This window comes from Trachypithecus francoisi, unplaced genomic scaffold (genome assembly GCF_009764315.1).
Source record: "Trachypithecus francoisi isolate TF-2019V2 unplaced genomic scaffold, Tfra_2.0 Lachesis_group1, whole genome shotgun sequence".
NCBI lineage: Eukaryota > Metazoa > Chordata > Mammalia > Primates > Cercopithecidae > Trachypithecus > Trachypithecus francoisi.
The window spans coordinates 118,468,633-118,493,207 of NW_022681454.1; the positions used below are offsets into that span (position 1 = coordinate 118,468,633).

The following is a 24,575-nucleotide window of genomic DNA, read 5'->3' on the forward strand; positions in this document are numbered from 1 at the left end:
AAAAAGATGTCAATCATTATAGGCAATGATGGCAGGAAATACCTCAAAAGGAACTGAAACACACCTGGGGATGCTTGGCCATGTCTTTCCAGGTACGCCCATAGTCATTGCTCTTTCCTATTTCTTCCTATGAGCAGACCCTCCAAAACTCAGAAGGGAGCTCACGGATGAGATACGAAGTCAGCTGTTGATATCTCATTTAGCATTAAAGTAGCAGAGGCAGAAAATAGACCGTTACAACAAAATGACAACCCTGCATAAACTCCAACTTAAAAGAAAATCACATTACTGAAAAATGATAAATGTAAGTCTAAGACAGAAAGCAAGCAGTCTATATTTTAGAAAAATCTTTAATGTGTTGTTTTAAATAATTATATGAAACTTAAATATTTAATGTAAGTATATTTTCCATTAACCTATTTTGTTGTTAAATTCTTCCCTCGGGGCTCAATGGTTCTAGGATTATCAGTGACACCTAAAATTCTAAGAATGTCTTACCAAGTCATAGCTGGTTGTAAAATTTCTTCAGTTTCTATTAAAAAAAAAAAAAGATCTCTTCAGAACTCAGAACTTGGACAAGGGAAGGTATGCTACATAGTGAGGACTTTTTATTTTTATTTTGTTGGCAGTTCAGTTCAGTTGGTTTCAACATTTATTGAGCACCTACTATGTACCAGGCACTGTACTAGATGCTGGAGACACAAAAATGAATAAGACATGATCCCTGTCCCCAAGAAACTGATAGTCTCTTGGAGACAAACAGGTAGTGCAAAGATGTGGAGTTTACTCTAAAATGAATAAAAATTTCAATAATATAGTAATATTGGGCTTTTCAACACAATGGTATGTCATTGTAATGTCAAGGCAGACAAATAAAATGCATTTTCATGTGATAAAACAATAAAACCATTACGAGCTAACTTTTAAAGATTCACATGATAAAGGTAGTTAATACTAAAAATGTACATCATAGTTTTTCAAGTATTTCATACTTAGAAATATTATTGCCCACATTTGTGCTATAGTCAAAGCCAAATCCAGGTTGCCATATCATTCACATCTCAGCATGCTGGGATTCAGTTTCTCACTAAGTTTATGAATTAGAATGGCTAATTCCTCAGTTGCTTGGCTCTTGTCTTCCAAAAGTTCATAACGAAGGCTGGAGATATCTTGCTTGATTTCTTTTAATTCACCTATAGTATTGATATTTAAAAAAATTATTGGTAAGTTGCTCTTTGGATGTAGAAAAGAACAAAGAGTGAAAGTCTTACAATATCAATGTATTTGCTTCATAAGGTGTCCAAAGTAGCTACTTCAAAGTTTTTTCTTTAAAATATTTAAGAAACATCTGTCTTTAAAGGTATACTGACCTTTGAAAAAAAGCTATAAAAATAGTCCAGCTATATTTTTTAAGAGTAACACTCAGCTTAAAGTATTGTCCTTTTGTTCACCCACCTTTTAACATAAGGTGATTCTCTGTTAACTAATCTATAGTCAGGATATCTCCTTTCTGACTACACGGGAGTCCCTTTGTTTCTTTCAAGTATAAAGGTTGACACCTGCATCAAACATTTCCCATTGCTAGGATCAAAGGGAATCCTAGAAAAACTAAATTTTACTAAAAATGAATCAATCTATCTGACAGGCAAATAATTTTAAGGCAAATATGAAATAAGGGAAAGAAAGAAAAAAGAGTAGGGAGTGTTTATTAGGGAAGGTAATGGCAATGGACATGAAGACATTAGTTTGTCCAGCATAAAGGATTAATGCATAAGGAAGAACAAGCAACAGTGCAATTGAGGAGTTTAGATATGATACCACTGGCAATATATTCTTGAAGAGAATAGGAAAGTTTGGGCTATAAAAATAAATTGTTCCCATAGTTCAGTTTGGCAATATTTAGAGCATCCATGTATTGCAATTAGAAACTGGATTCTCTTCAAGGAGAGGCAGTATTTGGTTAAAAAAGAAAAGAAACACTGGATTCTCTTGCAAGTGACTGTAATGTAGATAAATCACTGACTTTCAAAAGTGAATGTTGGAGCAAGAATTTACCTTGAATCTAACAAATGATTCTTCAAACCATTGACTTAGCTTTTCATAGTAGAATGGCATTTGAAACACACCTTTGATGATATTTCCTGGTATCTTTAATATGCTTTAAAGTATAATTTCAATATTCTTCTATTATATAAAAGTCAGAGCCTTTTTATTTGAAAAAAAATCTAACTCTCAGAAATACACACAAAACATTTGAGGAGCCCTTTTGTGGCAAAAAAAAAAAAGTGCTTCCTTTGGCATATGGCAATATAAAAGGAATAAACTGATCTTAATTGAAATCATGAGGCAGACTTCAGTGGAAGGAGTGGATTCTCACACCATTCAGTATCATAGAGGACCCCCTGCCCTATTTCACCTTCTACTATCCTTTCTTCCCTGTTCCCGACTCATGGGGAGACTACAACCTATGTGTTGTATTAAATATTTAGTCTGCCAATTCAGGAAACACAAGTTACTCAAACTCTTCAGATTTTAGTTTCCTCGTTAATTAAATGAGGTTATAAGACACACTTTCTTAGTAAGAACTTTGTTCAAAACTCCAAATTCTCATTGATTTTCCTCTTTTGTGCAAGGGCTTGGGAAATGCTTCTTGTTTTTTATGCTGTTTTGGCCATACAATTCTTCCCACTTTGTTCCTCCCTCCCCACCCGCCATGGAGGTTATGGTACAACTGATCAGACTTCTGCTTTCTAAACTACAACCTCATTCCAGTCCTTTCTCCTGAGACAGTTTGATTAGGTCACCATGATTAGATTTTTGCTAGTTATCAATTATAAATTCACAGGTTTCTTTTCTACATATATATACTATTAGATTGATTTCAATTTAAAAGGGATTCCTTGTATTAATCAAGTAACAGCTTCAAAGTCCATGAACAATATTATTAAGTTTAGCCCTTTCTTCTTTTATCAGTGTAGATAGATTTAGTGGCATCTCATTGATATTGGAAGGTACAGTTTCCATTTTTAGGGCACCTTATTTCTCCCTGGTTGATTTCTTTCTAACTCTGGGCCTGTGTTTAGCTCTACCTTCTAGACTTTCATAAAAAATTTTTATAGTCCAGACAGATGCCCTGCCTCAAATATGCCTTAAAAAAATAAACTTCCTTAAAGTAAGGAGGCAGGGGGGAAAGTGACATTCAAAAGAGAAGCACCAAACAAGAAAAACAGGTTAAAACTGTGTTTCTGAACAACAAAATAGAGGTTTTCCTGAGCACATGAATTCTGTTTGAGTCACTGTTCTTTTATCTGCTTAACTGGAAAAATGTTAACACTAATGTGAACTCATTGAAAATGTAACCAATGCTACTGACTACTTTATGTCAGAGGGATTAAAAAAACTGCTAGAAAGATGTCAGTCTTTACATTCTTTTTTTTTTTTTTTTTTTTTTGAGACGGAGTCTTGCTCTGCCACCCAGGCTGGAGTGCAGTGGCCAGATCTCAGCTCACTGCAAGCTCCGCCTCCCGGGTTTTTTACGCCATTCTCCTGCCTCAGCCTCCCGAGTAGCTGGGACTACAGGCGCCCGCCACCTCGCCCAGCTAGTTTTTTGTATTTTTAAGTAGAGACAGGGTTTCACCGTATTAGCCAGGATAGTCTCGATCTCCTGACCTCGTGATCCGCCCGTCTCGGCCTCCCAAAGTGCTGGGATTACAGGCTTGAGCCACCGCGCCCGGCCGTCAGTCTTTACATTCTAAGAATCAGAGCACTATGAGTAGAGATAAATTGCCTCTGATCAATATTTTAAATAACTGTTTATTTTAAAAGATGAAGTTTTAAAAATTTAACATAAGATCCTTCTCCCATCTGAGAGGCATCCAAACTATAACCTGGGATTGGATTTTTAAAGTATGCCTCAATATGAAGTTTTCCACGTTCATTAAGTTAGTTATAAAAGGATATTTCTCAAGTTGGAGATGCTTACCTTCATTAACTTCATCATTTTCTTTGTCTACTTGTGCTTTCAAAACATACCGCTTTATAAGTCTTTTCATTATCTGCTGTTGGGCAAAAGTAAATGATTAGATCTCCAATGATATACATAAGTGCCCCGAATCCTATCTTCCAAAGAGGCTTACATACCTGTAAAGCAAACAACTTGGGAGAAAAATTTTTTATAACTATGTATAGAAAAATTACGCAGGTTTCAGAATTTAACTCTCTTAACGCGTTCTACTGAGACTTACTGCATAATCCACCAATACTTTTTTTTGCCTCAGAAATGGAAGAAGCTTTCAAAAAGAAGTTAAGCTTGAAGATTTGAATTCACGGCTTCTCTTTCAACTAATAGTTTCTTTTTAAGTTATATTGACACTACATTATCACCCATAGACACTACCTTATTTCCCAGTATTTAGAAAAATACATTAATGTATGCTCTCTACAGAGAATTTGGAAAATACAGAGAAGAGCAAAATAAATAATGAAATCATTAGCAACCTCGCCATCCAAAGATAATCACTGTTGTCATTTTGGTGTATGTCCTTCCAATATCTTTTCTTTAAATTTTGTATATATACTAATTACTGTATTATATTTTACATTTTCTAAATGCCATATATTTTGTTACATTGCATGCTTTTCTCTAATATCTATATATAGTGACTATTTTCAGTCTAAATAAATGCTCTTCTAGGATAACTGTTTATCCATATGGAAAAAATTAAATTGGAGCCCTATTTCATACCATGAATACAAAAATTAATTCCACGTGCATCTTAAATGTGAAAGATAAAGCTTCTGAATCCTTAAAAGAAAATATTATATAAGACAGTATATTTATAAATTTAGGGTAGACCTGGATTTTTAAAAAAACAAGATTAAAACTTCTGATTACAATAGAAAAGACTGATAAATTCAACTTCATTACAATTTAAAATTTCTGTTTATAGAGGTACCATAAAGAAAGTGAACAGGTAAGTCATAGACTGGGAGAGAATATTGGTAATACTTGTAAGTAAAAATAATTTGGATCCAAATATATAAAGAACTTTAATTCAATAAGAAAAACTCAAATAACCCAATTTTAAAATGGCAAAAGACAAACGAATGTTTCAAAGAAATGGAAACGTGAAGGGTCAACAAGCTTAAGAAACAATTTCAAACTCTGTTGCAGGGAAATACAAATTATGACTAAAAGGAGACACAATTTTACATCTAATAAAGAGAATGATTAATGAATCTAGTCATGCCAAGTGTTGGAAAGGATATGGATCAATGGGGACTTTTATATTTTACTGGCAAGACTGTAGTCAACTTTGAAGACAATTTAGTATTATCTTTTTAGTTTTTATATTGATTTATATTAAAAAAATTTTAGATGCGGAGTCTCACTATACTGCACAGGCTTGCCTCAAACTCCTGGGCACAACGCTGTCCTCCTGCCTCAGCCTCTCAAGCAGCTGGAGCTATAGGCATGAGCCACTGCAGCCAGGTGGTATTAGCTTTTAAAGTTGAACATTTGCATGCCCTTTCACCTAGAAAGTCCACTTCTCAGTATAAGGTCTAGAGAAACTTTGCAGGTATGAACCAAGAGACATACAACAATGTTTGTAGCAACTCTATCTGAAATAGCAAAACACTGGAAACAATCTAAACAAATATTAATAAGAATAGACAAATTGTAGTATGTTACAATGTAATGTTATTGTGTTCATTAATGAAATTAATGCACCATAGCCACACACAATAGTGTGGATGAATCTTAGAAGCATAATGTTGAATGAAAAATTCCAGTTGCAGAAGACCACAAAGTATGAAGCTATTCTTATGAAGCTCAATAACAAGTAAATCTATAAAATATATTTTTAGGAATATTGACACATACAATAAATTATATTTGAAAAGAAAATCAAAGCAAGAAGAGGAGAAACCCAACTTCAAGATAGGGATTAACTGTTAGGTGAAGGCAGAGGAGTAGATAGGGAGGTGCATATAAGTAGAGGCAATGGATGGATAATGTTATCATTGTCAGGTCGGTGGTGGTTTCATAGGTGTGAATGTAATTATGCTTCATAATTTATTCTGCATTATACATATTCTTATGCATGTAACAAATATTGTATATAAAAGATAACAAAGGAAAGGGAAAAAGACCTGAACTAAGATGCAGGCATAGCGAGAGTAGAAAACACATACTTCAATTTTAAGAAAGTAGAAATTACACCGAGGTCAAGTAAAAGAGAGGAATTCAGGAAGATTCAAAATGTTATGCGGAGAATAACAACAGACTGAGAGGGCCCATGCTACTGAAAAGGAAAAGCTCATTCTACCAGTCACTGTAAGATATAAAACCTGTTGAATTTTGTAGAATCTAGATCCCAAGACAGACTCACAGCTGGATGGATCTTAAACTGGATTGATTCATTCATTCAGCAAATATTTACTGAAAGCCAATTCTGTGGCAGGTACTGAACTAGGTGCTAGGAATACAACAGTGAACACAGTCCCTAGTCCAGTGAAACTTCATATTGATATGGAACAATTTACTATAATGGGTGAACATATCAGGGATCTGGTTAAATTTAGGGGACAGTGAAGACAGATTCCTATAAAACGAAAATACAAAGTTATGTATATCAGTTAAAAGCAGCTTGAAAGGCAGTAATACAAATTGATGGAAAAGAAATGACTATTTAACAATTAGTGCTGAGACAAGTTGAGCCCCTGCACAAGGCAAGAAGGTACCTGAGGTTAGACAGAAATCAGTTTCCCCATATATGACACTACCTGGTAATAGTCCATCCCTTTGTTCATGTTGGAAAGATAATTCATGAGAATTCTAAAATGATCTGCAGCTCAGAGAAGGAGACAAAGATTGGCCATCCCCATTCTATTAGGAAGCTTGTCTAGTAAACCCGAGACAGTATTGTGTAATAGGCAACAAAGACTCTTGATGCCTCTCTCCCCCTATTGCACTAGCTCCTGAATAAAATCTGTTTTTACTACTTTAGCTACTGTCTAACTCTGGTTTTCTTTAACACAGTTGAGATTGTGAGTTGCAAGAACAAATCATGTAGATCTGGAACCTTGGTATCTTAATCTGCATAATGGAGATGCTAGACTGTGTCTTGTAAAAGAGATAGTACATGTAAATTACATAGTAGGTCCTCAAATAATATAACTATTATTCTCTCATTATAATCTAAGCTTCTGTAAAGTGTATCTCGATAAATCCATCTTAATGATGGTACCATAAGCAAGGACCATGAAACTCATATATAACAAGTAAAAGTACCATTTTAAATACTACCTTTAACTAAATTTCCAACTGATTCTTTAATTAAAGCTAGTACTAAAAATTAAACTACCAATAACAGATTCACCTTTTTTCCCTCTTGCTCAAATTGCTAACTAACTAACACAATAGAAGTCGACAGATTAACTTCCACATTCCACAAACCTCCAGAAATTATACAGCTTTCTTGGTACAAGCCTGTGAGTCACTCTTTAAGGAAGACATTCTAACTCTATAAAGACTATTGATTTTCTCTGTCCAGGGTATGGAAATCCTAAACAGAGGTTCCAAAACTGAAATTCAGTGGTAACCAGGTAAAGATCCCAGGCGGTACTTACTTCAAACAGTCCTTCCTGCAAACAAACCCAATTTCATTTTTCAACCCTCCATTAAGACTGGGAGAAGAAATAAGATGTGGGTGGTTGGGTAGCTGTGAGGTGGTTAGATATCTTCCTTCCCAAACGGAGTGAAAGATTTTCTTCTCACTTGGTATTTTTTACTGATTCAAATTCAGCTAATAATCGTTAAGCACTCTATCAGGTACTTTTTACATTCATTCTCTCATTTAATTCTACAGAGAAGCCAAATTTGACTGTCATTAGTAGGTTTTGTACTATGAATTTTAACAATCTAAAAAGTGTGAATGAAGGGTAATAAGACTGATGTAGACAAATAGAAAAAAACTCAGAAGTATAGAGTAAACTTTTAGACAGGAAAAGGACCTTAGGAATCATTGTTTTTCATGTTTTTATACCACTCATGAAACTTTGTGAAAGATTACCATTACACAGCTTCTGTATAAACTTCTGTGATTGAGGGCCTGCTATTTTTCAGACAGCTGGTTTAATCTATTTTTGGACAACTATAGCTGTTAGAAAACAATTCCTTTGTATTGAAGCCAAAATAACTATCAGTCCAAGTTGTGTTCTTTGGGGCAACAGAGAATAAATTTGTTTTTCCTTCTACTTGATTGACTTTTACCTGTTACCTTTTTCTGCGTTTTTTTTTTTTTTTTTTTGAAGAGGGACCTGCAAACCTATTGATTGACTTTAAAATATCCTCTCTTCTAGGTTTCCCAGTTCTGTTGACCTAAAGAAAAAATCTGAGGCAAACTAAATATATAAGTAGAGAGTTTATTGGGCCAAGTTTAAGGACTGCAACCTGGGGAGCACAGATTCAAGTTGCCCTGGATATGTGCTCCAATTAGCAGCAAGTACTAGTGGGTTTTTAAATGTAAAAAAGGCAGTTCCTAAGTTGTTTATCAAGGATTTGAAATAACATAAGCTTTTGAATGGTTATACATTGTTCTTTGCATCACAAATAATAGGTGAGGCTGCAAGTCAGGAACAAATGAATTTAGACAACCGCCCTCAGGCATGGGTAGAGGTAGGGGACTGTGACTGAAAGTCCCATACTCATGTTCTCTGGGCCTGCATACCTCACATAGTTCAGACTGCTCTGAGCTATTTTTGTTTTCTCTATTCCCAAACCATTTTATTTATATTTCATTGCATCTATATTTATTTCTATTTCATATATAGGCATAACTATACCACATAGTATGTAGTGTTATGTGAGTATCTGTCTACTTATCCTTTCCTTTCCTTCCTCCTTACCTCAACACTGCCATTCTACTTCAATGGAGAGATTCTTGAAGGTATGACCTATATCTTTGTATCTGTATAACCTAACATCATGTATAACAGGTGTTGTCCTGAATGTGCCTGGAAGCTCACTGTGAGTGGAGTTCAGGAACATCTCATTTTGCCCCATTTAGAGAAAAACTGTCATGTGCTTCCAGTAAAACCAAGTCGTCAATGATATCCTTCATGAACTGGACCAGAGTCGACCACCTGGGCCAAAGACTGTCCAATACTGTATTTGTTTGGACCAAGGGTGTTACCAAAGCGAAGTCAGCTGTGAAAGCAGATCTGCCCACAAGAGACAATAGAGAGAATAAAACTGAAGAACCCACAGTCCAACTTCTGTGGAGTCTCACAATAAATTCCTATTTCTTAACTTATCATAGCATATCTGCATGCTTTTGACTTGAAATAACCAAACACAAATATTGTTATAATAAATGACAAACAAAATATCATTAAAATCAGCAGAATTTAATCATAGCCATCCTCCTAAGTATGTTCTTGAGAAAAAAATCACACCCAGTTAAAAAAAGTTCTTTACACACATAAAAGAATTACTTCAACATGCTATTAATAATTTTAATATAAATACCACTATTGATCAAAACATTTTTGGTATTTTTGTCTTTTTTTCAGAGAAAGGGTCTTGCTGTGTCACCAGGGCTGGAGTTCAGTGACATGATCATAGCTCATTGCAGCGTCAAACTTCTGGGCTTAAACTGCCACCCCATATCAGCCTCCCAAAGCACTGGGATTATGAAGTGAGCCACCACGTCTGGCCCTGATCAAAATATTTTTGAAACTCTTCCGCTGTGGCCCCTTGGGGCGTATTTGAATCTCTGTCTTTAAATAAATTGTTTGGAGAAAAAACCCCTCATTTGGATATAAAACACATAAGGTGATGACCCTATTGGTGATGGCTACATGTTTGTTGAAGTTGGATGTGATCATTTTTTTTAAAAATGCAAAGTCATGGCACTAAGTTTTATTAATAAGAATAATAAATTCAGTAACTAGAAAAAAATGAAACATTTTTTGTCTTATGGACTAATTATAAAAGTAATTATTTAAAGATGTTCTAAAAATATTCTGAGTTGTGATAGCCCCATTAGAATTAGTATATTCTAAGAGTTATCACTTTGAAAGAAAATCCCTATTTAGCAGACCAAGTTCTGATTTTTTTTTTTTTTTTTTTTCTAGTAGAAACAGGGTTTCACCATGTTAACCAGGCTGGTCTCAAGCTCTTGACTTCAGGTGATCCACCCACCTCGGCCTCCCAGCCTGCTGGAATTACAGGCATGAGCCACCACATCCACCCCCAAGTTCTGTAATAGTTTTAAAGGTAAGTCTTACCTAGTATAATCATGCTGCATGAAAAAAAACTCTAACAACTAAACAATGTTATTATCACTCACTTGTTCACTTGTTATGAAATGAATGTTTTGTCCACCCCAGACTCATGTGTTCAAATCCTAATCCCCGATGTGATGGTGGTGATTAGGTTCCACCCTTACGAATGGGATTAGTGCTCTTATAAAAGAGATCCCACAGAACTTCCTTGTCCCTTTTCTGCCATATGAGACAGAGTGAGAAGACAGTTGTCTATGAACCAGGAAGCACTTACAGCTACCTGATTTTCAACAAATGCACCAAGAACATACATTGGGGAAAGGACAGTCTCTTCAACGAATGGTGCTGGGAAAACTGGACATCTACATGCAGAAGGATAAAACTAGACCTCTATCTCTCACCATATACAAAAACCATTTCAAAATAAAGTCTCAGGTGTAAGACTCAAAATGATAAAATTACTAGAAGAAAACATAGGGGAAATACTTCAGGACCCTGGTCTGGGCACAGAGTTTTTGGATAAGACCTCAAAAACACAGGCAACAAAAGCAAAAATAGGCAAATGGGATTACATCAAGCATATTTTCAAACTATGCAACTGACAAGGGGTTAATATCCAGAATATATAAGAAACTTAAACAACTCAACAGCAAAAAACAAGTAATCCAATTTAAAAATGGGCAAAAGACCTAAAGAGACATTGGGCAAAAGAAGATATACAAATGGACAACAGGCAAATGAAAAAATGTTCAACATCACTAATCATCAGAGAAATGCAAATCAAAACCATAGTAAGATTTCACCTCACCCTAGTTAGGATGCCTATTATCAAACAGACAAAAAATAACAAATGCTGGTATGGATGTGGAGAAAGAGAACTCATACACTATTGATAGGAATGTAAATGAGTACAGCCATTACAGAAAACAGTATGGAAGTTCATTAAAAAATTAAAAATAGAACTACCACATGATTCAAAAAGCCCACTACTGGGTATATATCCAAAGGAAATGAAATCAGTATATTGAAGAGATACTTAAAAAATTAAAAATAGAACTACTATATGATCCAGCAATCCCACTACTGGGTATATACCCAAAGGAAATGAAATCAGTATGGTGAAGAGATATCTGCACTCTCATGTTTACTGCAGCACTATTCACAATAGCCAAAATATGGAATCAACCTAACTGTCCATCAACAGATGAACAGATAAAGAAAGTATAGTTGCATATATACACACAGTGGAATTCTACTCAGCCACAATGACATTCTGTCTTTGTGGCAACACAGATGGACCTGGAGGACATCATGTTAAATGAAATAAGCCAGGTACAGAAAGGCAAATATCATATGATCTTACTCATACATGACATCTTAAACAGTTTATCTCATAGAAGTAGAGAGTAGAATAGTGGCTACCAGAAGTTGGAGAGGGCAGGGGGAATGGGAGGTGGGGAGAAGTTGGTCACCAGGTACAAAGTTATAGGGGGATAGAAGAAGTAAGTTAAGGTGTTACAGGGCACAGTAGGGGGACTATAGTTAACATTGTATTGTATGTTTTAAAATAGCTATAAGAGAGGATTTTGAATGGTCTTACTACAAAGAAATGATAAATGAACAAGGCGATGAACACGCCAAATACACTGCTTTGATCCTTTGTACAATGTATACATGTATTGAAATATCACACTGTTTGCCATAAGTATGCATATTATAATGTGTCAATTAAAAATAAAATTAAAAAATAAAATAAAGTTTGAGAAAAAAGAGCCAAAAATAGAAATGGATGAAAAATTCAAAATGAATAGGGAAAAAATGGTAGATATGAAGACAGTCAAGAAGAATTCAGTAGGCTTTAAATTGGTGTCTTTGAAGAAGAAATCCAAAATAATGGAGCAGAAAAAATACTTCAAGATATTCATCAATAAAATTATTCAAAAATTAAAAGAAGACTAAATATACATATTGAAAGGCCATAGTGTGGCTGGGTGCAGTGGCTCATTCCTGTAATCCCAGCTCTTTAGGAGGCTGAGGCAGATGGATCACGAGGTCAGGAGATTGAGACTATCCTGGCTAACACAATGAAACCCCATCTCTACTAAAAAAATACAAAAATTGACTGGGCATGGTGGCGGCACCTGTAGTCCCAGCTACTTGGGAGGCTGAGGCAGGACAATTGCTTGAACCTGGGAGGTGGAGGTTGTAGTGAGCTGAGATCACGCCACTGTGCTCCAGCCTGGGCAACAGAGCAAGACTCCATCTAAAAAAACAAAAAAACAAACAAACAAAAAACAATGGCCACAGTGTGTGCCAGGAAAAATTGGTACAGATCCACCTATAGAACAATCAATACCAAGTTGTTGGATTTAAAAGATAAAGATATTTGGGGCATTCAAACTAAAAGCTCAGGTCAACTATATGAGGAAAACAATCAGTCTGGCCTCAAACTCTTCCACATCAACATTCCATTCCAGGAGGCTCTGGAGCAACGTCTACACATACATTAAAAATAAATTATCACCTAAGTATATTACAGGTAGTCAATATAAATACATAGAAATGGAAACTAATTTACAACATAAACTCACTCAGAGAACATAGTTCCCACAAACTCTTCTTGAAGGAACTACAAAAAGACAAACTTAAGCTAACAAAGAGATAAACAGAAAATTATGGCAAAAAAGACTGCTGGTGAATACCGACTACGTTTAACTGTGGGACTAAAATTAAACCAAATGTAGGCTATAGTCCTGAAAAGGTAGTGAAGTAGATCAGAGTATGCCACCCCAAAATATACCATTTTGGCATAAGGATTATTTTGAGCCGAAGGCAATTGAAAAGTAGCAAACAGAGAAAGAGCTCTCTGCCCTAACCCATCTGCCTAAAAACAAGACATACATTTCCCTTTGTGAAGGTCTTCCTCCTCTCCCCCTCTCAGGTTAGGAGGAGAAAAACAATCATTACCACTGGGGACAGAAAGTCATCACCAAGGTGGTTCTGCACAAGCAAACCTTACTATAATAACCTGTATCTTCTATCAGTTTCCTCCACCTTCCAACAATTTACTACCTTTAGCAACCCAAACACTTTTTCCTTGGTCATCACTTCTCCACGAACTTCTTGTCCTTTGTTAAGTTGGTATATAAGCCCCAAATGCTAACTACCCCTTTAAGCCACTCATCACTGAGTTTTTCTACATGTATGTGCACTGCATGCATAAATAATCCTTTTCCCCCTCCTGTTTATCAGTCATTTATCAGTTTAATTCATAGCCCCCAGGTACTGAACCTAAAGGGATTAAGAAAATTACTATTCTTCCCCCAACAAGCACAGTTCTAATAATTTAACAAGCAGGAGCTGGGAGAGGAAGGGGGAAAATGGTGTAAATACGCATATTGATTTTCTTCATAGTTTAGAGCTGAAGGATCAAAAGATAAAACTTGAAACATATCAATCAATTAACAGAGACCTAAGTATGTTTAAAAGTATTAAGATAAACACCAAGACATATAGCATAGTCCACTTCGGCAGACACTACCATTTCTCTTCTGCAGCTTTTTGACTTGGCGCGTGGCCACTTGAAATTAGGACTTTATTTCCCAGGCTCCATTGCAGATAGGTGGTTTACAGAGGTTTCTGATAGGACAGAACTTTCTTCTCTATCACTTTCTAACTACATTTTGGAATGTAGAAATAACAGGCAGAGCTCCAGGAGCTTTCTTGGAACATGAGATAATGTTAGACTGAAACCATTCATGATGCAGTAATATGATGGAAAAAGCCTGGGTCCCTGACATTGTTAGGTACCACATTAGGGACATGAGAGAGAAATAAATTTCTATTTTCTTTTAGCCATTTAAAGGTTGGTATGTGGTGGTTTTGTGAGAACTGCACCAAATTAATCATAATTAATATAAACAATAAGGGGACTACTTTAAAATGTCACCAAATACACAAAAGAAGACCTAATAAATCGAAAAGTATCATATCCTTAGAAAAGAAATTATAAAGCTTCAATTTGCCTTAATGCGATCAAAATAAAGACACCAGCAGACAAACCCACCTTAAAATTCAAATAGAAAAATAAGGAAGAGGTTGGGTGCTGGTGGCTCATACCTATAATCCCAGCATTTTGGGAGGCCGAGGCAAGTGGATCACTTGAGGTCAGGAGTTCAAGACCAGCCTGGTCAACATGGTGAAACCCCAACTCTACTAAAAATACAAAATTAGGTGGGTGTGGTGGCAGGCACCAGTAGTCCCAGCTACTTGGGAGGCTGAGGCAGGAGAATTGCTTGAATCCAGGAGTTGGAGGTTGCAGTGAGCCAAGACTGCACTACTGCACTCCAACCTGGGCAAGAGAGGGAGACTCTGTCTCAAGAAAAGAAAAGAAAAAAAAAAAAAAAAAAAAGGAAATGAAAAACAATAGGAAATTCTGTAAAAAAAAAAAAAAAAAAAACCCTGAAGGATGTGTATGTGTGTGCACACGCATATGTACACATGTGCAAGCATGCACATGTATGTGTGTTTGTTGATTTTTTTCTTAAACTATAACAATTATGTTAATGTGGGTTCTACAGCATGAATAGACAGATCAGTGGAACAGAATGTAAAGCCTAGAAATAGATTCATACAGGAATTTAGTAAATTATTAAAGTGGTATTTCAAATCAATAGAAAAGACAGATTATTCAACACACCCAGCTGTATAATAATCTGGAGAGACAACATATTTGGATTCCCATCCTACAGGTTAAATGAAAATATATTCTATATGAGCCAAATATTTTCAGAGTCCAAAGAAGTGAAAGAACTAAAGAAATATGAGTTAAAAATATTAAATAATCTCCTATGGGGGAAAATCTTTCCAAGTAGGACACAAAACCTGATGCCATCAACAATTTGTAAAGTTGACTATACAAAAATAAAACAAGTTGTGGATGGGAAAAAATGCTTTAAATATTAAAAAGACACAAACTGGTAAAAACATTCCTAGGTCATAACACAAAGGCTGATATTGTTAAAATATGAAGAATTCCTCTTTATTGATAACAAAAAGCCCATCAAGAAAAGCAAATATATATGAAGTCATAAGTATATATGACATTAAACATAAAAAAGAAGGTAAAACTCATTCATGATAAAGAAATGCAAAGCAGCACATTTTAACCTATCTGGTGAAGATAAGAACCTTTGGTAACACAGTGTTTGTAAATTAAGGAGGAAATAGGTGCTCTCACATATTTATTGTAAGAATGTAAGTTAGTACAAGCTCCATCAGTATAACAGCTAAAAAATTAAAATTCAAATATATTTTAACCAGACAATTCCATGTATTTGTTCATGATTGAGATGTTATATATACAAAATGACTTACTATAGTATTGCTTGTAATAGTAAATATTAGCAATATCCTCTATTTCCATCAATAAAAGAATGATTAAATAAGTATAACCATATGATGGAATACACTGTAACTATTAAAAGTAAAACTTTAAAAAGAGACAAAGAAAGGCATTATATAATAATAAGGGGATTGGCTCAGCAAGAGAATATACCAGTTGTAACTATATATGCACCCAATACCAGAGCACTCAGATAAATAAAGCAAATATTATTAAGTCTAAAGGGAGAAATACATCCTAATATAATAATAGTTGGGGACTTCAACCTCACTCTCAGCATTAGACAGATCATTTAGACAGAAAATCAACAAAAAAACCATCAGATTTAAACTACACCAAGACCAATGGACCAAAAATACATTTATGGAACATTTTATCCAACAGCTGGAAGTACACTTTTTTTTTTTTTCTTTTCTTTTTTGAAACAGTGTCTCACACTGTCCCCTAGGCTGGAGTGCAGTTGTGCAACCATGGCTCACTGCAGCCTCAACTTCCTGGGCTCAAGAGATCCTCCTACCTCAGCTTCCCAAGTGTCTAGGATTACAGGCATGTGCCACTATGCCTGGCTAATTTTTTTCACTTTTGTAGAGGTGGGGTCTCACCATGTTGCTTGGGCTGGTCTCAAACTCCTGAGCTTAAGCAATCCCTCTGCCTTGGCCTCCCAAAGTGTTATGATTACAGGTGTGAGCTACCAGACCCAACCCCAAAACATACATTCTTTTAATCAGCACGTGGTACATTCTCTAGGATTGACCACATGTTAGGACATAAAACAAGTCTCAGAAACTTAATAAAATCAAAATTATATCAAGTATTTTAACTGACTACAATGGAATAAAATTAGACATCATAACAAAAGGCACACTTGAAACTATGCAAATACATGAAAATTAAACAACATATTCCTGAATGACCAATGGGTCAAAGAAAAAATTAAGAATGAAATTTTAATATTCCTTGAAATGAGTGAAAATAGAAATACAACCAACACTCATGCAACACAGCAAAAACAGGAGTAAGCGCCAAGTTTATAGCAATAAATGCCAACATCCATCAAAAAACTAGGAAGATTTCAAATAAGCAATCTAATGAAGCACATAAAGGGGAAAAAAAGCATAAAAAATGCTTGAAAAAAGCATGAAAGAAAAGCATGAACAAATCAAACCCCAAATTGGTAGAAGAAATAATAAAGATTAGAGCAGAAATAAACAAAATTGAGACTAAATACAAAAAAATCAACAAAACAAAGTTTTTTTTTTTTAAAGATAAACAAAATTGACAAACCATTAGCTAGAGTAACTTAAAAACAGAGAGATAAGGCTCAAATAAATAAAATCAGAAAATGAAAAAGGAGACATCACAATGGATAGCACAGAAATATGAAAGATCTATGAATAACCATATGCCAATAAATTAGAAAACCTGGGAAAATAGATAAAATCATGGACACATTCAGTCTACCAAGATTGAACCAAGAAGAAATAGAAAATCTAAACAGACCAAAAACAGGTAACAAGATTAAATGAGTGCATAAAACATCTTCCAAAAAAATAATAATAAAATAAAGTCCAGGACCAAATGGTTTCACTGCTGAATTCCACTGAACCTTTAAAGAAGAATTAATACCAATTATTCTCAAACTATTCAGAAAAATTAAAGCAGAAGGAATTCTTCTTAACTCACTTTATGAGACCAGTATAACCCCAATACCAAAATAAGCACTCAATAAAACTATAGGCCAATATCCTTGATGAACACAGATGTAAAAATCCTCAATAAAATACTAATAAATCAAATCCAAAATCACATCAAAATTCCACTTGATAAGTCAAGTGGGATTTATCCCAGGAATGCAAGGATGTTTCAGCATACAAAAACCAATAAACATCATACATCACATCAACAGAATGAAGGATAAAAACCGTATGATTATCTCAACAGATGATAAAAGCTTTTCATAAAATTCAGTATTCCTTAATGATAAAAAAATCTTAATAAATTAAGTATAGAAAGAAAGCATCTCAATGTAATAAAGGCACATAACAAACCCACAGCTAACATCTTACTGAACTGGGAAAAGCTGGAAGCTTTTTTAGAACTGTAACAAGAAAAGGATGCCCACTATCACCACTTTTATTCAACATAGTACTGGACGTTCTGGCCAGAACAATTAGGCAAGAGAAAGAAAGAAAGGGTATCCAAATTGGAAAGAAGGAAATCAAATTGTCCCTGTCTGCAGACAACATGATCTTATACATTGAAAAACCTATAGACTCTACCAATAACTTTTAGAACTAATAAACAAATTCAGTAAAGTTGCAGAATACAAAATTAACATACAAAAATCAGTCGCATTTCTATACACGAACAACAAACTATTTGGAAAAGAAAATAAAAAAGGCAATGCCATTTACAATACCCAGGAATACATTAACCAAGGAGATGAAAGACCTCTTCAAGGAAAACTACAAAACACTGATGAAAGAAACTGAAGAGGATACAAACAAAGGGAAATGTACCCCATGCTCATGGATCGGAAGGATTACTACTGTTAAAATGACAATAGTGCTCAAAGCAATCTACAGATTCAATGCAACTCCTATCAAAATACCAATGACATTATTCACAGAAATAGGAAAAATATCCTAAAATTTGTAGGGAATCATAAAAGACCCCAAACAGCCAAAGCAATCCTGAACAAAAAGAAAAAAACTGGAAGTATCACACAATCAGACCTTAAAATATATTACCAGGCTGTAGAAACCAAAACCACAAGGTACTGGCAAAAAAAAAAAAAAAAAACAGACACATAAACCTATGGAACAGAATTAAGAACTCAGAAATTATCCATGTATCTAGAACCAACTGAGTTTTTACAAAGACACCAAAAACACTTATTGGGAAAAGGACAGTCTCTTTAGTAATGGATGCTGGGAAAACTGGATATCCATATGCAGAAGAATGAGACTAGACTCCCACTTCTCACCTTGTATAAAAATCAGTGCAAAATAGATCAAAGACCTAAATGTAAGACCTGAAATGATAAAACTAGTAGAAAAAAATATAGGAGAAATGCTTCAGGACATTGGTCTGGGAAAATACTTTATGAACAAGACCTCAAAAGCACAAGTAACAAAAGCAAAAATAAACATATGGGATCATACCAAACCAAAGACTTCTGCACAACAAAGGAAACAACAACAGTGAAAAGACAACCTACGAAACGGGAGAAAATATTTGCAAATTGCTCATCCAATAGGGGATTAATATCCAGAATATACAAGGAACTCAATAACCTCAACAGCAAAAAAAAAAAAAAAAAAAAAAAATTCCAATTAAAAATGGGCAAATAATCTGAACAGACATTTCTCAAAAAAATACATACAAATGGTCAACAATAGATGAAAAAATGTTCAACATCACTAACCAAACCACAATGAGGTATCATCTCACTCCAGTTAGAATGGCTACAATCGAAAAGACAAAAAAGAAAAAAAAAAAAAATGCTGGCAAGAATGCAGAGAAAGAGAACTCTAATGTTATTGGTGGGAATGTAAACTAGTACAACCACTATGTAGAACAGTATGGAGGATTTTCCAAAAACTACAAAGAGAGCTACCGTATGATCCAGCAACTCCACTCCTGGGAATTTATCTAAAGGAAAAGAAATCATCATACCAAAGAGACAACTGCACCCACATGTTTTATTGCAGCACTATTCACAATATTCAAAATATGAAATCAACCTAGGTGTCTAATAGATGAATGTATAAAAAATGTAGTATATATACACAATAGAATCTATAAAAAAGATTGAAATCCCGTCATTTGCAGCAACATGGATAGAACTGAAGGACATTATGTTAAGTGAAAGAGCCAGGAACATAAAGTTAAGCACCGCATGTTCTATCTCATTTGCGGAAGCTAAAACAAAAGTTGATCTCATAGAGGTAAAATGTAGGACAGAGGATACTAGAGACTGGGAAAGGTAGGGGTGGGGGGGATATGGAGAGATTTGTTAAAGGAAACAAGATTACCACTAGATAGGAGGAGTAAGTTCTAGTGTTCTACACCAGGAATCCCCAACCCCCAGGCGAAGGACTGGCACCTGTCCGTGGCCTGTCGGGAACCAGGTTGCACAGCAGGAGGTGAGAGGCTGGCAAGCAAGCATTACCGCCTGAGCTCCACTTCCTGTCAGATCAGCAGCGGCATCAGATTCTTCTATTATTGTGAACCCTATTGTGAACTGCGTATGTGAGGGATCTAGGTTGCACACTCCTTATGAGAATCTAATGCCTGATGATCTGAGGTGGAACACTTTCATCCTGAAACCATCACCCCACCCCATCCGTGAAAAAACCGTCTTCCACAAAACCGGTCCCTGGTGCCAAAAAGGTTGGGGACTACTGTTCTACACTATTATAGCATGACCATAGTTAACAATGATATTTTAATATCATACAGTTTCATATAGCTAGAAGGATATTGAATGTTACCAACACAAAGAAATGATAGATGTCTGAGATGACAGATATGCTAATTACCCTGATCTGATCCCTATATATGTATCAAAATATCACTATGTAGACAATGAATATGTACAATTATTTATCAATTAAAAATAAAGTTAGACAAAATCAATAACACAAAAATAAACAAATATGTAAAATTTACAAAAATTTTCTTGAAAAAAAAAAGACTGACAATCAGTGTGCTGAGCTATTTTGTGGTTTCCTGCTTCTTAAAAAATTGGATAAGGAATAGAACAATATGCAGTAATTGACATCACCAATATATTATAAATTCCTTGATCTTCACTTTTGTGAACTTATACACATCAGAAAGTCAAAGACTTCATGATCAAAATGATCAACTAGATGAAAAACAAAGGGCTATAACTTCCCCTGAGTTGGAGAATAGTGTTCAAATGTCACATCCAGTATCAAAATGCAGAAGATATTTTAAAATAGTACTCATGAAACAGTATAGCCAAACAATCCATTTAAAAAATGGATCACCTGAAAGAAAAACAGAGAGAAAAACCAAGTTTTCCTGCTGTGGGAGAATTATTCATTCTAACATACTCTGTCTTCTACTGCTTTCTCCAGTTTAAGTTATACATTATTTGGTAATTGTAGCAACACTTTGCTTTCAATATTGTGAGAGGAACTCTTAGTTAAAAACAATGAAGGACTTGGACTCTGATTTCTAAAGTCTCCTCCAACTAACATACTATTTTCTTTTATTTTTAATTTTTAAAAAAATTTCACAGGTGTTGAATCATTTTCTTTGTTCTGAGCTATCCTCATGGCATATCTCAAGAATATAATTCAACTCATGACACACACACAAACACACACGCAGACATATATGGAATCACATACAGATCAAGAGATACGTCTAATGAATGCTTACCTGATAACGTGTTGGCTGATTGAGAATGCTGTTAAAACTGTGTGATTCAAAAACTCTTGAGTTAGACTGAGTGAAGAGGTTTAACTAGGAAAAAATACAATTAACCTAGTAAATTAGAATACATTCATTTGGAATAAAAAATATAATCCATTTATTCTCCTTGATAACATTTCTGGAGTCAACATTCCCAAGAAACATTTTGTGGAAGTTGAGCTTTGTTAAGTGATGTAATATATTCCCAAAGGTTAAAATTACTGTGAGCAATATGCTCACATTTATCAAAATGTTGGCATGATGTACTACTGTAATAGAACTATTTAATTGAAATTATATGTTAAAAATTGGCTCATAAGAAACATAATTTTTCCTGGGGACCTTGCATACTTTATCAAAATGTACTCAAGTCATCTAGAAGGCCAAGTTCCATAGAAGTTCGATCTGTTTCTGAGTCTAAGTTCCTCTCCTAGACTTGAATAGAAACACATTGCAGGTTCAGATGGCACCATTTGGTATTTTGCAGCCCTAAAATATTAGCCAAAATAACCCATCTTCCAAAGTATCTTGGCCTTATACTGAGTCAGGTTCACAATTTTGGAGAGAATTGGGCTAAAGAATTTTGGTTTCCTTTTCTTTTCTCTCTTTTTCTTTTAAAGGTTTAGCTTTTGAGTGGGTAGGAACAGGAAACAAGAGGAACCCACAGGTACTACCTACTCTGCACGTATATCAGCAGGTCCTCTTATCTGTGGACAAGCTCTGCCACTGTAAGGTGTGATTCAAAGACGTGGCCCTCTAGCCAAAGAGATGATTCACCTCACCACCTAACTTCCCACCATTGTAACTCAGGAAGGTGTGGGATGCTAAGAGAGAAGGAAGTAGCGCTGATAGGAAAGGACCTTCCTTTGTTCTCTTACAATTGTGCCTGGCGAAAACCTTAGCTAACAGTTAATTCTCCAATCAGCCACTGGAGGCCAGTATCTGATTGCTGACTGAGGTTAGCTGTCTAGGTTAGCCGGAAAGATTTCTTGAGGCTCCTTCCCCTCTCTTCTAAAAAAGAGAAATAGAAAAATATAATTTCTCCAAATTTCTGCTACATTCAATACATGAAGAGTATCTATGAATATGAGTAATATTAAAGAGATGCAAACATCTGTATGCAAAATTTAAAAAATAAAATCAAAAATTTATTTGTTTATTTATTGTGGCAGTTTTTTTTTTCTCTGACCAAAGCACTCACTTTATTGCTAAAGAAGTACAGCAGTGGGCTCATGCTCATGGAATTCCACTGATATTACCATGTTCCCCATCATCCTGAAGTGGCTGGATTGATAGAACGATGAAATGGCCTTTTGAAGTCACAATTACAAAACCAACTAGGTGACAATATTTTGCAGGGCTGGGGCAGAGTTCTCCAGAAGGCTGTGTATGCTCTGAATCAGTGTCCAATATGTGGTACTATTTCTCCCATAGCCAGGATTCACGGGTCCGGGAATCAAGGGGTGGAAGTGGAAGTGGCACCACTCACCATCACCCCTAGTGATCCACTAGCAAAATTTTTGTTTCCTGTTCCTGCAACATCACGTTCTGCTGGCCTAGATGTCTTAGTTCCAGAGGAGGAACACTGTATTGTGCCAGTTTTTAACCAGATATGGGAAGAGTGGAAAGTCGAGGAGCAAGCCTCCTGAGAGATCAGTGTCCAACTTTCTATTTCCAGCATCTTCTCTGAGAAAGGCTATTCTTTCCTGTCAATGGTACGATACAGGCAGGAGAGGACAGCCTAAATGCAATGCTTCCTTCCCGTTCCTGTGAACAGGCTATGTTTTCTTTACAGGGGTCTAGGTAGCCACAAACCTACTGTGTGTGCTCCTCTCAGACTGACGTTTAGTATTTCCCCTTCTACATTATGATAATATCAGGAACGAAGTCAGTGAGACCTGTTGCCTACAGAAAGAAAATTCAAGGTGTGTTCTGTGAAGTGCAAGGGTTGTGAGCTCCCACACTTGAGAGACTTCTTTTTTGCAATAAAGCCTCAGTTAATAAATCCCCAAAAAACAAAGGTCCCTCAAAGCAAAGTCAATTTCAGTAGCAGCAGGAGCTGCCCAGGGTGACAACTAGAGCCCGACTCCTTTAAGATACCAGTTACCTCACAGCTGAAGGTACAGCTTGCTGAGAGGAAGTGGGCCGGTAACCAAGGGTGGACTCAGGTGCTGAGCATGAGGCATCCGGGTGCCGCAGAGAGAGCTAGGCATCTGATGCTAAAATACTTGAATTCTGCACCTACCCCACACTGGTCAGTTTATGTGACCTCACATAAGCAAGTTATCTGAATAGCTTCAATTGTCTTATCTATAAAATGGGAATAATGATAATACCTACCTCACAGCGTTGCATGAGGTTCAAATGTACAGCAAAGCACTTTGTAAACTGTGAATGAGGAAGGGCACTGATATTTGTTGAGGCTGGAACTTTGTAGATCTCATATAATCCTCACAACAATTCTACAGAGTTAGACAATTGTCTACAATTGGTGGACAATTAAGGCTCAGAGTTGTGAAGTGATTTATCCATGTTCCTTGCTAATAAGCCACAAGTGCCACAATTCAAATCCAGGTCTAATGCCGAAGCTCTCTTCTTTGTGTTATACTGCTTCTCACAGCATACATGAGGTATTATTTTAAATTATGGGCTGTCACAACCAATTGCTGACTTGTAACCCAATAGCCTTAAGAGCCCATATCCAGGTCAAAAAAAAAGATTTAAAAGGTCACTTTCTTAAAGAATACAATTCTTGAAGATTCACAACAATTTTAAAAAGCAATAAATTAAATTGCACTAATCTTAACTTTTTCTCCCAGTTTCAACTGAGAAAAAATATCTACCTTCGCTCAGGAAGGCATATGCTTTATGGAGATAACATTGATATCTTGTGGGCTTTTAGGATGTTATAGCTACAGACCATTTTCACAATTTTTGAAAAAGTTATACTTCATACATTTGTTCCTGTCTGCCTCATTCCCCACTATTTAGGTTCACTCACATCCTTCTATCTATACCAATTCTATCTCTGAAAGTTAGTTCATGATAACAAAGTACCATCATGAAAATTATCTTCTTTGTTAAAATTAAACTATGACTCAACTGGGATAACTCAAGGGTTTCTTGCTTATTTATAAAATGAGTACTTATGATTATTTGAGGGTGCTCTTGGGCCTGTATCTATTTTATGGCACTAATGGAAAAAAGATTATTTAGCCAAATAGAAAGTTTCTACAAAAAAAGGAGAATATGGTGGTGGTGAACTATACATACACCAAGAGGAAGGCTGGAAGTTTAAACTATGTAACTTCAGAATAACAGTTGAGAAGCACGGAACACACAAAAACAAAGTGTTTTCTAACAGTAACTTTTCTGGTTACTTTTAACAAGTTAAAGGCTTTTTTGTTTGTTTACAATCTGGTAGTTTATATGA

General features: G+C 35.5%; 1 protein-coding gene across 5 annotated transcripts in view; it reads right to left on the minus strand.

Moving 5' to 3' along the window:
• Nucleotides 1–332: 332 nt before the first annotated feature.
• The window catches only part of TRPC3 (transient receptor potential cation channel subfamily C member 3), a 73,621-nt gene continuing 49,378 nt past the window's right edge, over nt 333–24,575 (minus strand). The window contains exons 10-13 of one of the 5 annotated variants that reach the window (XM_033215159.1): nt 23,483–23,530; nt 21,110–21,193; nt 3,983–4,058; nt 333–1,193 (exon numbers count right to left, since the gene is read on the minus strand). In XM_033215159.1, the coding sequence (XP_033071050.1) occupies nt 1,051–1,193; nt 3,983–4,058; nt 21,110–21,193; nt 23,483–23,530 (351 nt within the window). In that variant the 3' untranslated portion in view covers nt 333–1,050. Of the gene's footprint in view, nt 1,194–3,980; nt 4,059–21,109; nt 21,194–23,482; nt 23,531–24,575 lie in introns of those variants that run through there. The other 4 variants (XM_033215160.1, XM_033215164.1, XM_033215163.1 and 1 more) reach the window with 4 other exon arrangements.